This window comes from Cetorhinus maximus, chromosome 9 (genome assembly GCF_964194155.1).
Source record: "Cetorhinus maximus chromosome 9, sCetMax3.hap1.1, whole genome shotgun sequence".
NCBI classification, from domain to species: Eukaryota; Metazoa; Chordata; class Chondrichthyes; order Lamniformes; family Cetorhinidae; genus Cetorhinus; species Cetorhinus maximus.
The window spans coordinates 65134355-65151669 of record NC_135887.1 but is presented as its reverse complement, the minus strand read 5'-3'; the positions used below and the strand labels follow the sequence as shown (position 1 = coordinate 65151669).

Here is a 17315-nt window from a genome sequence, read left to right as displayed (position 1 = left end):
GATTGTAGTTACACTTCAAAGCTCTGGAACCTGCACATGGAATCAGTGAACTGTTGTATGCTGAGTGTTTCACAGCAGCAGGTTTTGCCATGGCCTTCCATGTCTGTGGATACATGTCTTTTAGAATTTGCAGGGGTAGTATGTTGGCACTTGGCCCTGTGTCAATCTTGGCCAATAACAAGTAGTTACCAACTTTCTTAGGGCAGATAATTTGAACCTTGGCAAACACTTCAGACGGCGAGATGGCATCTATGGCCACGATTTTTAGGATGACGGGGTTCCCCATCCTGCCATCTGAAGATTCAGCGGGAACACATCCCCACTGACACTGTCTGTCCCACAGCCATTTGACGCTCCAAAGAGTGTTAATTGGCTGCAGGCGGGACTTGTGCCCCTCACTAAGGAGGAAACCCAGCCTTAGGATTGGCAGTAGCTCTCTAGACCATGCAGTTCCAGAAGCTGCAGTGGACAGGACTGACACTGCATGCAGTCCTTGGAGCCTACGTCCTGGGATTCAAGGAAAAAGTAAGTTTTTGGGGGTCTCAGGGCTGGGAAGGAAAGTGGGAGTTTGGGTGGTTGTGGGAGAGGCCGGAGGGGGCGGGGAGGGAGGTCCAGCGGTTACTGGCCCTTTGGCAGATGGGGAGGGGCGCCCCATGTTAAAAGGGGAACCCTGATGGAGGCGCCCCTCCCTTCCCACCTGTGGACTAAACCCATTTATATTCAGGTTTCTCCCATACCTGAAAGCTTCTCCTGTTAGCTGAAAATTTGAGACTGGGCAGGCAATGGCCCCGAAGTGGTCATTAGTTAGCCACTTAAGGGCCTCAACTGAGCCAAGGGTGGGCGGCTCACCTGAGGCCTCACCCGCCTCGCGTAAAATTGCTGAGAGGCCAGGGTGGGAGGGAAGCCCATCCATTCAATTTCACGTTAACCCCCCCACCCCCCACAAACTCTCCGGCGGAGGGGCTATGTTTTCCATGAGATGGTGAGACACGTGTTCACCGCTCATAGTCTTATTGTGCACATCATCATCATTTTCTGGTTTGTCAATCAACTCATGCATATCTTTTTGAAGGGATACCAGACAGTCATTCTTATTGCTTGAAGGTACCCATTGTGTGTGGTCTGTCCGGATCAGTGCACAGCTCTTTGTGGCTACATCACCCTTTGCTCTAGTGCAGTGCCACTACCAAGGCCTTTTCTGCCACATGCCTTACAGAATGGGTGGAAAGCTGGGCATTTCCTTGGTGCATGCAGAAGGCTACACCCTCCGCATGTTTAGGTGTTCTAGTAAGTGCATCAACAATTGTGGTTGTACTCAGGGCCAGTAAGCTTTATCGACCTTCAAGGATCGCTTCGTACTTACATTCACCCTTGAATAGCTTGTCTAGCAGATCTTTCTGGAATTCTTCCATGGAAGAGGTTGCGATCACCAACTCAACAATTATGTCTGCTATCTCTGTGTTTGAAAAATCATAGTATGTACCCTTTTCCCTGCATATCCTGACAAATTGGTCTATAATTCTGTAGGCTGTTGTTGGAATGACATGAAGTCTAGCCAATGAATACGGAAGTTTAACCTGATTCTAAACTGGTTTTCCAATGCAGTCCATATCTTTAAGAGATCCTTTAGCTCTTCTGCTGTTAATCTTGACGTATTCAGCCCATGTAGATCTTCATTCCCAATTGCTAGGTGAATTTTTATGGCTTGCTTGTCTGGTTCAGACACACCTGAATCAAGAAACCATAGCTCTATATGCTGTTTAAATATTTTGAATTTGGTTAGTAGGTCAACTGCATCCCAATTCAAATTGGGGAATTTTGTGGACGTTTTGACATTATCCCTTTAACCGTGCTTCTCTCATAGTACCTGGGATGAGTGTTGATGTAGCCACTTTCACACACTTTTCCGAAGCTCCGCCTGTTATAATCGCAACTTTCTCTGACCTGATTTTATGATGGCTTTTTTTTGTGGATTTTTTTGTTTGACTCTCCCTTGCTCACTATTGACCTGGCCCACACCCCGGTTACTTGCCTTTCTGGACTGAGCTAACCCAGTGCTGCTCCTCTTGACGTGCTGTCCCGCTCACAGAAATGACAGACTATGTGCTGCATTCTCGCCACAAAGGATCTGGCTACTTACCAGCTCTTTAACTGACCACTGTGTTTTCAAAGCTTTGCTGTGCAGTTAGCACGCTGTGATTTCAACACTTCCCAATGCTGTGAATCTGTTACAGTCTGAGCAAAATGTTGAGGGTTGTCTCATGCCATGTAGCATGGTCTAAGACTGTTTACCATGCTGTACCTGTACTTAATCTTGCTACCAGGCTGAACACCGCATTGCTTAGAATTGGTGCTGCACAGCATGTATTTTTATAATGCTACAATGGCACCTATCACTTATAAGGGATTGTGCAAAAATGTGGGTTAATTTATTGAGACTAGTTACATGGGAACATTTATACAGAGATATAAAGCTTGAAAACTGTAGAGCTGTATGTGTGTTCTGCTTAAAAGCAATAGTGAAACTAAAGCTGGATTGCCTGACACACTTCCTTTCCAGTGATGTAATGCTGCTATTCCTTAAAGGTATATTACAGCATTAAATACCACCCTTTGTATCCAAAGATTTGAAATCTACTTTGCCTAAATCGTCATCAGTTACCATAGGTGGTATCACTGAACTAAATTTATTAATCTGCCACCAATAGAGGTGGCATTCCAAGATTTTACTTTTCACAGAAAGTGTGTTTATGGATATGCAGAGGTGAATTTCCGTGGGTATTGTCACACACCTCCATCAATAACCCCACGAAAGAGCCATGGAAACCCCAGAAAAATGGAGTAGTGGCCATATTTGCCATTTTCCAGGTTTCCCTGCACTCCTGTTCAAGTTACAGTGGATGGACCTGGAGAACCCTTGTGGAAACTCACTCCCACAATGTATCAGAACCCACTTTTTCATGGAGTCTCAGCAAAAATGGATCTCTAAGCCATTAATACAGAAATCCGGACCACAAAGCATCAAGGACAAGTATTTTGCAACAGTTCTTTTGTTTGATTTTCTTCTTTAAGCCCCAATTTACATACTGATAAAGGAAGCTGCTGCTCTTGCACACAGTCTAGAGAAAAAAAATACAGGATAAAATGAACAGGTGTGCTGCCAATTGAAGCTACCAGAGAGGTGATCTCAGAAAAAGTAAGGAAGAGTGGCACTTATGTATAACACTTTTCATGACCGCGGGACAACTCAAAGTCCTTTACAGACAATGAAGCACTTTTGAAGTGTGCTCACTGCTGTAATGTGGGGAAGCACAGCAGCTAATATGAGCATGGCAAGCACCTACGAATGGTAATATGATAATGATAATTATTATTGTCAGATAATTTGTTTTTGTGATGTTCGTTAAGGGATAAATATTGGCTCCAGGATCCTGGGGAACCCCTGCTCTTTGAAGTAGTGCTATGGGATCTTTTTATGTCCACATGAGAGAGTAGACAGAGCACTTAGCATCTCATCCGAAAGATGGCACTTCTGGCAGCGTAGCACTCCCTCAGGTCTACACTGGAATGCTAGCCTTGATTTTGATGTTGAAGTCTTTGAATGGGACTTGAACCAGAATCTTCTGAATTAGAGATGAGAGTCCTACCAACTGTGCCACAGCTGACACTGACAGAATGAGAAAGGTGACCATTGTACATAAATCACTCATTTCAAAGCCTGTCATAAAGCATATATATTTCTTAAGGTAAGAAGCAATTGCTGGTAACCTGCTGCGCCTCCATTGACTGTTTATTAGTTGAAAAGAGCTCACAGACTCCTTAATTCATTTTAATAATTAATAATCACATTGGCAGTCAGAATCCAGTTAAGGTAGCTTTATTTGTGACTTGTGTGCTTTGAATTTTTGCAAGGCAGCCAAAATTCAGAGAAGACCTCCTGTAAGGCCCTGCTTGGCCATTCACATTTCAATGAGAAAACTAAAATATTAGATCTGTGATGGTGGTAAATATTAAAAACTATAATGCCTTCCACCAGTTTGTCTGGACTCAAAAAAGTTGTTATCAAAGTTGGGAGAATGCTTATGTGACCTCCGCCCTCTATTCCTCCCCCTCCCCAACATCCCCATCCCTTCACCATGAAGTGTTTGACAACAGCTTCCAAATATGGTGGAATAGCAGCGTACTTTAGTTGGGATTTTGGAATCCTAGAATTAGCCTTTTTACCTATCTGGATATCAGTATAAGCATTTGGTATTATGGAGGCAACCTTAGCCTGTCAGCCAAAAGCATGGAAGACTGCAGCAGAGCTTTTCTGCAGTAGACAATCCAGCTTGTTAAACCAGCATTGCTCTTATTGAATACCTCTAATTTGGGTGTTCAGATGAAGAGTTTTTGAGAGTTTGGATCTGAATAAAAATACTGTAATGCAGAAATCCAGCAACAGGTTTAAGGTCTGGATTGTCACTCAGGAGCACAGAGATGGAACAATTCCCAGCCCCGTGAACCTGACCTGAGATAAAGGGGCACTGAAGGTTGGACTTTTATTCAGGGAGGCAGGCTGGATTAGAAGTCGGGCCTGCTGCCCCCAGAATGGGTTTGGAGGCTGCTGAGTGCGGAGGCAGGCTGGCCAGATGCCCTGCCTCTGTGCTCCGGCACTTGGTTGAATTTAACTTAAAAAATGATTAAAACAAAGAACATCTCTCCAGGCCTCATTCCTCAACTCCCTCTCCGCCCCCTCTCCCCCCATCTCCCACCCATAACACGTCATGCCACCCACCCACCACCCATGCTCCCTCATACCCCTTATGCTACCCTATGCACCTTTACCCACACCCCATGGCCCCTCAAGTTCCCTATGCCACCCTATGCTCCTCTGTCCATCCCATAACTCCTCATACCCCATGCCACTCCATGCCCCCACCCATCCCCAATGGCCCTTCATACATCTTATGCCAAGCCATGTCCCCCACTCATCCCATGGCCCTTTATAGCCCCAAGCCAACAGTTCCAACTCATGCCAACCGGTGTCCCCCACCCATTACCCTTTGCCCTTACCCCCTCCTTGCTAACTCACCTAGTATCCACCATGGGCAAACCTCAGGAGCCATGCTGATATAATGTAAAGTCATGTGTCTATTGACACTCTCAATGGTAAAAATGCCTTTCAAAACATTGAAATTCCTTCAGCTAGTCTCTTATGAAAATAAACACTTTCAACCAAACTGCTCACTTAACAGGCACCCCACTGTAATAATGTTAGATTGTAAAATTAGTCATGCAGCACAACTCTTATAATGACAACCCTCATGTTTATGTCAACAGAGTAAAATATCAGGTGCTGATTTCTTTTAAAACCCCACACTTAAAATTTATTGTCCAGTGGTATTAACATCCCTTGACAGCTTTAACAGTTCTTTGAATATTTACAGTTCTTTGAGAACTGGACAGTTCTTTGACAGCTTAGACAGTTCCAGTGAGTTTATGCACGTTTTAAGTACAATTGTGTCTACTTTTAACATCCCCAAAGGGCACCTGACCTCTCCCAATGTGTGCCTGACATCTCCCAAAGCTGTCTGGAACTTTATCCAAAGTGGTACCCTACCTCTCCAAAAGGCTATCCAAACAAATCCAAAAGATTCAGATCTGCTCCTACCAGGTCTAATCTGCACACTTTGCAGTTCAGACACCTACACTACTAACATGAGTGGAGGCAGCTGCTGATTTATATGGGTAATTGCTCTTATGAATCACAAATGGGCGATTTAGAACCCACGCCCATTCACCCTCTGCGAAAACGGCGGAGGCCAGATTCAGGTCAGGACTTCTGAATTTGGGCCTCTGCCGGCATTTTCTCACAGTTGGAGGGCCTCTCCACCTGTGTGAAAATTCAGGCACAAGTATTTATATTACCACTTCATCCTGTGTATCACTGTTAATGATCTTAGCAGAATGAGCACAGAGCATTGACTCCCCGAGTTCAGAACGATGCAAGCAGGCAATAAATACACTGTTGGGAAAGCATTGTCAATGCTACAGCCTTCAGTGTGGTATGAATGGCATCAATATTCTCTCTTTTGTTCAATTTCCCTGTTTGGTCTCCAATTGTTTTCTTTTTTCACTTATTGCTTGACAGATCTCATTTCATAGCGGAGGATTTACTGGTGTCGCCCTTTAGAAGATTTTTCTCCTTTTCTAATTCTTCAGCGAGAACAAAAGGAAGCCTTTTAGAAATACTGATTCAGGTTTTCTTCTTCTGCACTTTAATGAACCGAAAATTATGAAAAATCCAAGCCATCCTCTTAGTTTTATAATGGTTCACTTACATGATGGATGCTAGGGCAGCTCTACAGTTACAGTATTTTCTCACTTTCTCTAATCAAACAGCAAAGAAAAAAAACATTAGAATTACTAGAACAGTTGACTATCTCTCTCATTGCTGGAAGTTGTTTGCTCCTGAAAATTTTGGGCACTTTATAGACACAAAAGAATTTCAAAGTTGCACTGAAATAGCACCAGTTTCTCTTGCAAAAACGCTAAGGAAAGAATTAAAGGAATAAAACCATTTCTCCAACTCACATTTGACAGTACTTTCTTTTAAGTGAAATATAGGTGATCATTTTTCAATTTTGTGCATTAATTTTAACTCCGTCTTTTAAATAAACAATTTAACAATGCATTTATTGATTATATAATCTTGTTTTTTAGGGAACATTGCAATTTATAGGCAGTCTTCCAGCTACATTCAGCTAAAATCCACTTTTGGCCTGGAGATGCAAGTTCAAACCCATCCATTTTTACAGTTGTACATTATTGTTGATGAGAGCTTTGCCACAACCACTCACGGTAAGCAGAATTAATTTGCATTACTGAACTGTTAGCACATGAGTCTGGAAATTATGCTGTAGAATATTATGAATATTCTAATGTGAGGGCTTAATTTGTGACAGTTAAATGCCTCAGCTTAATGAAGCTGTCAACTCAAAGTGGAAATTGTGACCAAAGGAAGGGTCCTCACTGGTACTTTGATTTGGATTGAGGACAAGGGTCTTGCTTAGGAAGACAGAGGCAAAGTGCAAAAATCTTGTTTTATGGAGTGGCGGGAGCCACAGGTAGATGTGCTAAGATGCTGTGATAAGTGATGAAGCTGCAGGCTGCTTAGTTGGTGGAGTGGGCATGGGAAGTGGTTGGCGGGGGAAGGAATTCTGCCCAATGGCTGGGAGGCATAGATGCAAAACAGAAATGTTGCTCAGTGGGGATCCAATGTTTGAGATGTTGCCCAAGTTGGGAAGTGGAGGCTTTGTGGGGGATTGGCAGAAATGCTGCATGGTGAGAGGGAGCAGAGGAGTTGGATGCTGTTAATGGGAATGACATAATGTTTAGTGGGGTTTGGAGGCACAGGGACAGAAAGGTGCTCAATGTGGAAGCGGGGGGAGGGGTGGGAGGGAGCAGGAATGGGACCAAAATGTTGCTTATTGGAGAAATGGGGGTAACATGGGGCAAAAAGTCTCCATAATTGGGGGCTTAGAGCAAAATAAGGCTTAAAGTGGGTAATGGGATGAAATTATTACTCATTTAGGGAAAGCAAGCACTGAAGTAAGTGGGGGTGGAGTTTGCTTATACACTATAAATAGTCCAACATTGTGAAGTTAAGAAATTGCCTCATTATGCCAGGTCTCTTCTTCCATTTGTTGTTCATTCTTGGGCAGGCCAGCTGACACTAACAAATGGTAGGGCTGAGGTTCACTGGGCTGATAGGGCTGTGTAGGATGGCAGGTTGAATTTGGAAAACAAAAGTGAAATTTGGCCTGATTTCTTGAGTGAAGGAATGGATTGGCTGTAAAACAGACCTATGGCAATGTAGTTTTTTTGAGCCAAAATATGTGACCTGAGGAATACTAAGAATGGCATGAAAGGTGAACTGAGGACCAACACTGAAGAAACAAATTTAAAAGAAGTTTTAAATCTCTTTTTTACTTTGGTCTAAAAATTTGATAACCCCTAAAAATGGGCACAGGAATCTTGATGCTACAAATCACAACAAAGTCACAAAAAAGGAATGAAACTGGACGGACCACCCAGCATCGACCTAGGCACCAGAAACAACAATGGCAGGGCACCGTCAGGACAGACCCAGAAGAGATGGCAGCACAGTGGTATACAGTCAGGAGGGAGTTGTCCTGGGAGTCCTCAACATCGAATCCGGACCCCATGAAGTCTCATGGCATCAGGTCAAATATGGGCAAGGGAACCTCCTACTGATTACCACGTTACTCCCTCCCTCAGCTGATGAATCAGTGCTCCTCCATGTTGAACATCACTTGGAGGAAGCACTGAGGGTGGCAAGGGCACAGAATGTACACTGGTTGGGGGACTTCAATGTCCATGACCAAGAGTGCCTCGGTACTGACCGAGCTGGCCGAGTCCTAAATGACATGGCTGCTAGACAGAGGGTAGCAGTGGAAGGATGCTTTTCTGAATGGAGAGCTGTGGCTAGTGGAGTTCCGCAGGGATTAGTGCTGGGACCTTTGCTGTTTGTAGTATACATAAATGATTTGGAGGAAAATGTAACTGGGCTAATTAGTAAGTTTGCAGACGACACTAAGGTTGGAGGAGTTGCAGATAGTGAAGAGGATTGTCAAAGGATACAACGGGATATAGATCGGTTGGAGACTTGGGTGGAGAAATTGCAGATGGAGTTTAATGCAGACAAATGCGAGGTAATGCATTTTGGAATGTCTAATACAGGTAGGAATTATACAGTAAATGGCAGAACCCTTAAGTGCATTGACGGGCAGATGGATCTGGGTGTACAGGTCCACAGGTCACTGAAAGTGGCAACGCAGGTGGATAAGGTGGTCAGGAAGGCATATGGCATGCATGCCTTCATTGGCAGGGGTATTGAGTATAAAAGCTGGGAAGTCATGCTGCAGCTGTATAGAACCTTGGTTAGGCCACACTTGGAATATTGCGTGCAATTCTGGTAGCCACATTACCAGAAGGATATGGAGGCGTTGGAGAGGGTGCAGAGGAGGTTTACCAGGATGCTGCCTGGTCTGGAGGTTATTAGCTATGAGGAGAGGTTGGAGAAACTCGGATTGTTCTCACTAGAGCGACGGAGATTGAGGGGTGACTTGATAGAAGTTTACAAAATGATGAGTGGCATGGACAGAGTAGATAGTCAGAAGCTTTTTCCCAGGGTGGAAGAGTCAATTACTAGGGGACATAGATTTAAGGTGAGAAGAGAAAACTATAGAGGAGATGTGCGGGGCAAGTTTTTTACGCAGAGGGTAGTGAGTGTCTGGAATTCGATGCCAGAGGAAGTGGTGGGAGCAGGTACGATAGTGATGTTTAAGAGGCAGCCTGACAAATACATGAATAGGATGGGAATAGAGGGAGGGATAGGACCCCGGAAGTGCAAAATGTTTTAGTTGACGGGCAATATGATCAGCGCAGGCTTGGAGGGCCGAAGGGCCTGTTTCTGTGCTGTACTTTTCTTTGTTCTTTGTTCTTAGGCTGGGTCTGCAACAGGTGGTGAAGGGACCAACAAGAGGAAAAAACAAACTTGACCTCATCCTCACCAATCTGCCTGCCGCAGATGCATCTGTCCATGACAGTATCGGTAGGAGTGACCACACAGTCATTGTGGAGACGAAGTCCCGCCTTCACATTGAGGATATCCTCCATTGTGTTGTGTGGCACTACCATCGTGCTAAATGGGATAGATTTTGAACAGACCAAGCAACTCGACTGGGCATCCATGAGGCGCTGTGGGCCATCAGTAGCAGCAGAATTGTACTCGAACACAATCTGTAACCACCTGGCCTGGCATATCCCCCACTCTACCATTACCATCAATCCAGGGGATCAACCCTGTTTCAATGAAGCGTGCAGGAGAGCATGCCAGGAGCAGCACCAGGCATACCTAAAACAAAAATGAGGTGTCAACCTGGTGAAGCTATAACACAGGACTACTTGTGTGCCTAACAGCATAAGGAGCAAGTGATAGAGCTAAGTGATCCCACAACCATCAGATCAGATCTAAACTCTGCAGTCCTGCCACATCCAATCGTGAATGGTAGTGGATGATTACACAACTCACTGGAGGAGGAGGCTCCACAAATATCCCCATCCTCAATGATGGAGGAGCCCAGCACAGCAGTGCAAAAGATAAGGCTGAAGCATTCGCAACAATCTTCAGCCAGAGGTGCTGAGTGGATGATCCATCTCGGCCTCCTCTGGAGGTCCCCAGCATCACAGATGCCAGTCTCCAGCCAATTCAATTCACTCCATGTGATATCAAGAAATGGCTGAAGGCACTTGATACTGCAAAAGCTATGGGCCCTGACAATATTCCGGCAATGCTACTGAAGACTTGTGCTCCAGAACTTGCAGCGCCCCTAACCAAGCTGTTCCAGTACAGCTACATCACTGGCAACTACCCAGCTATGTAGAAAATTGCCCAGGTATGTCCTGTACACAAAAAGCAAGACAAATCTAACCTGGCCAATTATCGCCCCATCAGTCTACTCTCCATCATCAGTAGAGTAATGGAAGGGGTCATCAAAAGTGCTATCAAGAGGCGCATGCTTAGCAATAACTAGCTCGCTGATGCCCAGTTTGGGTTCCGCCAGGGCCACTCAGCTCCTGACCTCATTACAGCCTTGGTTCAAACATGGACAAAGAAGCTGAACTCCCGAGGTGAGGTAAGTGTGACTGCCCTTGACATCAAGGCAGCATTTGACCAAGTGTGGCGTCAAGGAGCCCTAGCAAAACTGGAGTCAATAGGAATCTGTGGGAAAACTCTCCACTGGTTGGAGTCATACCTAGCACAAAAGAAGTTGGTTGTGATTGTTGGAGGTCAGTCAGCTCAGCTCTAGGACATCACTGCAGGAGTTCCTCAGGGTAGTGTCCTAGGCCCAACCATCTTCTGCTGCTTCATCAATGACTTTCCTTCCATCATAAGGTCAGAAGTGGGGATGTTCGCTGATAATTGCACAATGTTCAGCATCATTCGCGACTCCTCAGACATTGAAGCAGTCAAATGTCCAAATGCAGCAAGACCTGGATGATATCCAGGTTTGAGCTGACAAGTGGCAAGTAACATTCACGCCACACAAGTGTCAGGCAATGACCATCTCCAACAAGAAAGAATCCAACTATCGCCCCTTGATGTTCAATGGCATTACCATCACTGAATCCCCCTCTACCAACATCCTGGGGGTTACCATTGACCAGACACTGAACTGGACTAGCCATATAAATACTGTGGCTACAAGAGCAGGTCAGAGGCTAGGAATCCTGCGACGAGTAACCCACCTCCTGACTCCCTGAAGCCTGTCCACTATCTTCAAGGCACAAGTCAGGAATGTGATGGAATACTCCACACTTGCCTGGATGAGTGCAGCTCCCACAACACTCAAGAGGCTGGACACAGTCCAGGACAAAGCAGCCCACTTGATTGGCACCACCTCCATAAACGCTCATTCTCTCCACCAATGACGCACAGTAGCAGCAGAGTGTACCATCTACAAGATGCACTGCAGGAATTCACCAAGGCTTCTTAGCATCTTCCAAACCCACGGCCACTACCACGTAGGAGGGCAAGGGCAGCAGATAGATGGGAACACCACCACCTGGAGATTCCCCTCCAAGTCACTCACCATCCTGACTTTTAAATATATCTCCGTTCTTTCACTGTTGCTGACTCAAAATCCTGGAACTCCCTTCCTAACAGCACTGTGGGTGTACCTACACCACATGGACTGCAGCAGTTCAAGAAGGCAGCTCAACACCACCTTCTCAAGGGCAACTAGGGATGGGCAATGAATGCTGGTCATCCAGCGAAGCCCACATCCCGTGAGTGAATAAAAAGAAATGCTCTTTCCAGGGGTCAGTGGGGGATCTTTGTAGAGTGTCCGAATCAGCTGTCCACAGTTGTGTCAAGCTGGTGACTGATGCTCTGTTCAGGTGGGTAATGATATTTATTCATTTCCATACAGATGAGGCCAGCCAGGCTGAGCAAGCCAGATGATTTTCAGCGATTGTTGGGCTCCTCCACATCCAGGGTGCAACCGACTGCACACATGCGGCCATTAAGGCGCCAGCAGGTCAGCCGGTTGCCTTTGTCAACAGGAAGGGTTTCAACTTGATGAATGTCCAGATAGTTGTGACCACAAGACACAGATTCATCAAGTCTGTGCAAGGTACCCTGGCAACTCCCATCACACTTACATCCTCAGACCCTCACAAGGCTGTTCACTGCTCCAGCTCTGCTGGATGGATGGCTGCTGGGTGACAAAAGCTATCCGTTGAAAAGGTGGCTCATGAAACCTCTCCGCCATCAAAGAACAGAGGCACAGCACCGTTATAATAGGAGTCAAGCCTCCATAAGGGCGGTAATGGAGAAGACCATTGGTCTTCTGAAGATGCGCTTCCGATGCATTGATCATTCAGTGGGAGCACTACAATACCGTCTGGAGTGGGTCTCACTGATAGTGGTTGTATTCTGCACTCTCCACAATCTGTTTCTGGCAATGGGGCACCCATTGGAGGAAGAGGATCTTGAGACAGCTCCACAGGCTACAGATGATGAATCCAGTGGTGAGTCAGAAGAGGAGCACAGTGAGGGGAATGGTGAGGACGTAGAAGCAGACCCCTGGATCCTTTAGAGAGGCAGGGACACCAGGGATTCCTTGATCCAACGCTCCTTCAGCTAGGCTACCAATGATCTGCTTCCACTTCATGCCAGGGGTGCCACCTCCATCTTGGATGTTTGAAATTACCCTTTCCTTTGAACCCAAAGTCCACCCAGTGCCTGTGCAATAAATTTTAAAGCCACTCATGTCCAGCATGATATACTGGCACCTACAAAACAAGTGAAGTAAACTCAGGCCATTAAGACAAAAGCAAAATTTATAACGTGTTGACACTCACATCAGATGAACATAGCAATATATGATGTTAATGGTCACACCAGTAAACATGGTAACAAAACATTACAGAACAGAAGATTACCCACGAACAGTTCCTCTTGTGTTCATGGTGCCTTAAACTTATGTTTGTGAGTGCTGTGTCTTGTTGTGCCCCCCCCCCCCCACCCACCCCCCCCTGCCACCCCGCTGGCTGCGGCATTGGAGAAAGCATGCTGACTGTGCTGTCCTGTTGGCCTTGGTGACCTTGGCGGTCATCCTCTGGCCAGTGGAGCCTGTACTGGCCCTGCCTCGGAGGGAGCGGCCAGTGCCACAGCTGGCATCTCCCCAGTCACTGCAGCCTCATCAGATGCCACGGTCACTGGTAAAGGGGCGGAGGAGCTGCTGCCATCATCCAGAGCACCCTGAGAGGAGCCCGCAGGGACAACGAGCAGCTCATGTGCCAACGTGAGGTCGCTCTGGACCTCCCTGCTCACCAGTGATGGTTGGGTATCAACTGGGATACTGGGTGCCTCATCCATCTCCCCCACTGGCACTGACCTCCTGAGGTCATTGCCTGTGTGAGGGCTTGCAGGTCCGAGCACAACCCCAGGAACCCCTGATTCTGTCCCTGGAGTTGCGTCTCCATGAAAGTTGCCATTCTCTCAATGGAGGAGGCACTGCACTTGGTGATGAGGGTTAACGCAGTGCTCATGTTCTGCATGGACTCCTCCATAATAGACGTCATGGCACGTATACCTTCATGGATCTCTGCCAGATCCTCCTACACACTCCGCTGGACAACCAGCACCTGCTGCCTAATGGATGACTCCAGAGGCTCATCTGCCTTTCACTCAGCATTGTCCTGGACTGCAGCAGTTCTCTGACTGCCCGCGCCCTGGGTACTCTCTGCCTCCGCCTGCTCCTCAAGCCAGTGTGAAATGCCCTCACCGCTATGCACCGATGTTCTCGCTGACGATCTAATGCCCACCGAGGTTCTGGTATCAGCGCTGGTGCTTGTTTCAGAAAGGGGGTGTGATGCAGGTGCATCTAAAGCCCAGTGATCTCCTGGCGCCAAGGGTGGCTCTTTGGGGTCCTGCGTTTTTAGGTGAGCTAGTGATTCTAGGGTAGAACAGCAACACATCATTGGTTTAAGTCATCACACTGTCACTGTGCATGCCAGGAGCCCTGGTGAGACAGTGGAGATCATGAGACCATGGCATCATGGTGCCATCGTCTTTCAGTGATCAATGGGGACACCAGGTTTGAGACTCCCATTAATGATGAGACTACAGAAGATTGTTTGCACAATCTGACACTCTCACCTCTCTGCACTGCACTCTTACCTTCGTCAGAGACCCCTGCCTGTCCACAACTGGCTGGCTGAGGTGGGTGGTGACGCTCCAGCTCCAAGGCATCCATTTTGTATCTCGTCAGAATGAGGATGTTTGGGGGGGCGCGGGGCCTTTGCCTGCCTTAGTTCTTTCTTTGGTGCTATGGCTTCTCTTCTGAAATTGCAGAGGAGCATTGATTTGTCCCTCTCTACCTGCAGCGCCATTGCAGTCTGGCAAACCCCACCCCCTCCCCCCCCCCAGGGCACATCCGAGTTGTGGCCCTTGACCCGCAAGGCACTCAGGCCAAGCAGCCAGGGCTCACCCCCTTGGCTGGGTCTGGTGTCAGTGACAGTTGGCACTCAGACTCTAACACCCCTGAGCTCCACCGGCGGATGGCCAGCGCTTAACACGTCTCCACACTGATCCATGCCAAATCGGTACTCACCCTTGCCGAGTGCAGCAGATCGTTGATCCTTTTGCGGCACTGCACCCATGTGTGCCACACAACGTTGTGCTGCTGACCTCAGCTGCCACCTCCTCCCAGTCTTTGGCCTCCTTCTGCCATCCCTGACACCGACCTCTTCCACAAGGACTGCGAGGCACTCGTCAGAGAAACAGGGGAGCCCCCCCCAAGTGCTCTCCCGCCTGACGTCTCCAGCCGCTGGTAAGGCCATGAATGAAATGGTTTCCCGGATGGAATCCAAAGATTATCCCCCGGCTGCCTTCAGGGAGCTCTGGCCCTTCCCAACCATTGAGAAGAAACGTTTCATGCTGGGTGGACCTTAATTGGTGCACACGCCAAGCGTGAAATTCAAGCCAGAGAGTTAATTGTGTGGCTTAAAGATTAGTATGGGAGAAATGTGTTTCGATTCATGGGCACTGGCACCAGCACTGGGGAAAGTGGGAGCTGTACCATTGAGATGGTATTCATCTGAATCGTGTTGGAACCAATGTTCTGCTGAGTTATACAACTAGGGAGGTAGAGAGGGCTTTAAACTAAATAGTGGGAGCGAAGGATCAAGTTTGGGAAGATGTGATAAATTAAATAGAGAAGACAAGGCAAGAAAGCAAGGTAGGAATATGATGATCAGAGTGTGGCAGGAAGGTACAGAGGATACAAACTTGAGTGCATCAGCAGATAAGGCTAGCGGTCACAAAGGTAGTAAAAAGGCAGAACTAAAGGCTCTGTATCTGCATGCATGTAGCATTCATAGCAAAACAGATGAATTAACTGCACAGATAGAAATAAATATGTATGATCTGATAGCAATTACAGAATCATGGTTGCAGGATAACAAAGGCTGGATCCTGAATATTCAAGAGTATATGATATCTGGGAAAGACAGGAAGCTAGGAAAAGGTGGAGGGGCAGCTCTGTTAATTAAGGATGACATTGCTACAATAGAGAGAGATGACCTTAGCTCTGGAGATCAAGATGTAGAATCAATTTGGGTAGAGTTGAAAAATAGTAATGGTGAGAAGTTACTTGTGGGGTGGTTTATAGGCCCCCTGACAATAACCACACTGTCGGACGGGGGTATACAGGAATAAATAATGGGAGCTTGTGAGAATGATATTTCAATAATCATGGGTGATTTTATTCTAAATATAGACTGGATGAATCAATTTAGCAAAGGTAGCCTGCATGATGAGTTCATAAAGTGTCTTCAGGACAGCTTCATAGAGCAGCACATTCTAGCACCAACCAGAGAACAGGCTACACTAGATCTAGTAATGTGCATTGAGACAGGATTAATTAATGAACTCATGGTGAAGGCACCCCTAAGTAGCAGTGATAATAATATGATTGAATTTCACATTCAGTTTGAGGGAGAGAGGTATGGATCTAAGACTAATGTTTTAAACTTAAATAAGTGGAGTTGAGGCCACAGTCACATCAGCCATGATCTTATTGAATGATGGAGCAGGCTCGAAGGGCCAAATGGCCTACTCCTCCTCCTAATTCCTATGTTTGTATATAAACACTGTAACTCAATCTCACACTCATAGCCATCAGCTCAGTTTCTAGAACCACAGGAATGGATTAGGAGGCAGGATAGGGAGCTGAAAAATCGAGTGGGAAAATGAGGGGTTATGTGCCTGTTGCTTTATGCTGCCATGACATTCCACCAGTGGCAGAGAACATGGATGACGCCTTTGTATTCAGATTTCCAGCATCTGCAGTATTTTGCTTTTATATATGTGGATGGTGCCCTCCCACTCAGAGGCCATTTGTGCCTCTTAGTCGCCAATTAAGGGCCTGTGGCCCCCCCACCGCTGGCCTTTTATTAATGGTGGGTAGTCCCTCCTGCATGTGGGGGGTCCACCTGGTAAACCATGGAAGCCTCCCCATGGGCTCTGGGTAGGGGCCTAATAGAGCACCCTGTGGACTATGGAGGGGCAAAAATGACTGCCGTAATGGCAACACCCTCCCTGCCCTCATCAACCAGCCTACTATGCTCCTGCCTGACTGGCACCAGCAACCCTGAGCGGGACAGGAGCCCAGATGCTAGTGAATCAGCTGCCTGATTGCCATGGAATCCAGTTGGGGCACCCCGAAACAGTGAAGGTGGTGTTACCTCCGGCTATTTGGCCTGTTGTCTGAGGCAGTGCCAACCCAAAGAAATCCTGTCCAACAACTCATTGTACAAGAGTGGCCTGCAGCCAGACAGGAGACAGAGGCAACACAGTTGTCAGCCCCCCAGTGGGAAGTTCACACAGGAGTTCTGTTGCAGAGGACTCAGATGAGGACTTTGATGGTGTGGCTCATAGAAAAAGGATAATAGGCAAGCAAACAGAAATTCCTTACAGGCATATTGGACGTTTTAGGAAGATATGTGTTTTTTAAAAGGACGTACAAGCAAAGACACTGAGCAAAAGATGCCTGAGAATATAAAGTATCCACTTTCTGGAAAATCCCCATGTGGATTATGCTTGATCGACTAGTCCCGAGAGAACATGGAATATTGCGCCTAAAAAGGTTACTTCAGACAGACACTTGAAAGGAAGAGATGAAATGCAAAAGACTGAACTTTAATCTCCTGTGGTTGTGGAGACAATGGAGACTGCCACA

General features: G+C 46.7%; 1 protein-coding gene across 1 annotated transcript in view; it reads left to right on the top strand.

Moving 5' to 3' along the window:
- LOC144685059 (mucin-6-like) overlaps window positions 1–17315 on the top strand; it is a 264923-nt gene that overhangs the window by 64239 nt on the left and 183369 nt on the right. The window contains exon 11 of the mRNA XM_078549593.1: window positions 6706–6843. Within this exon, the coding sequence (XP_078405719.1) occupies window positions 6706–6843 (138 nt within the window). The remainder of the gene's footprint in view (window positions 1–6705; window positions 6844–17315) is intronic.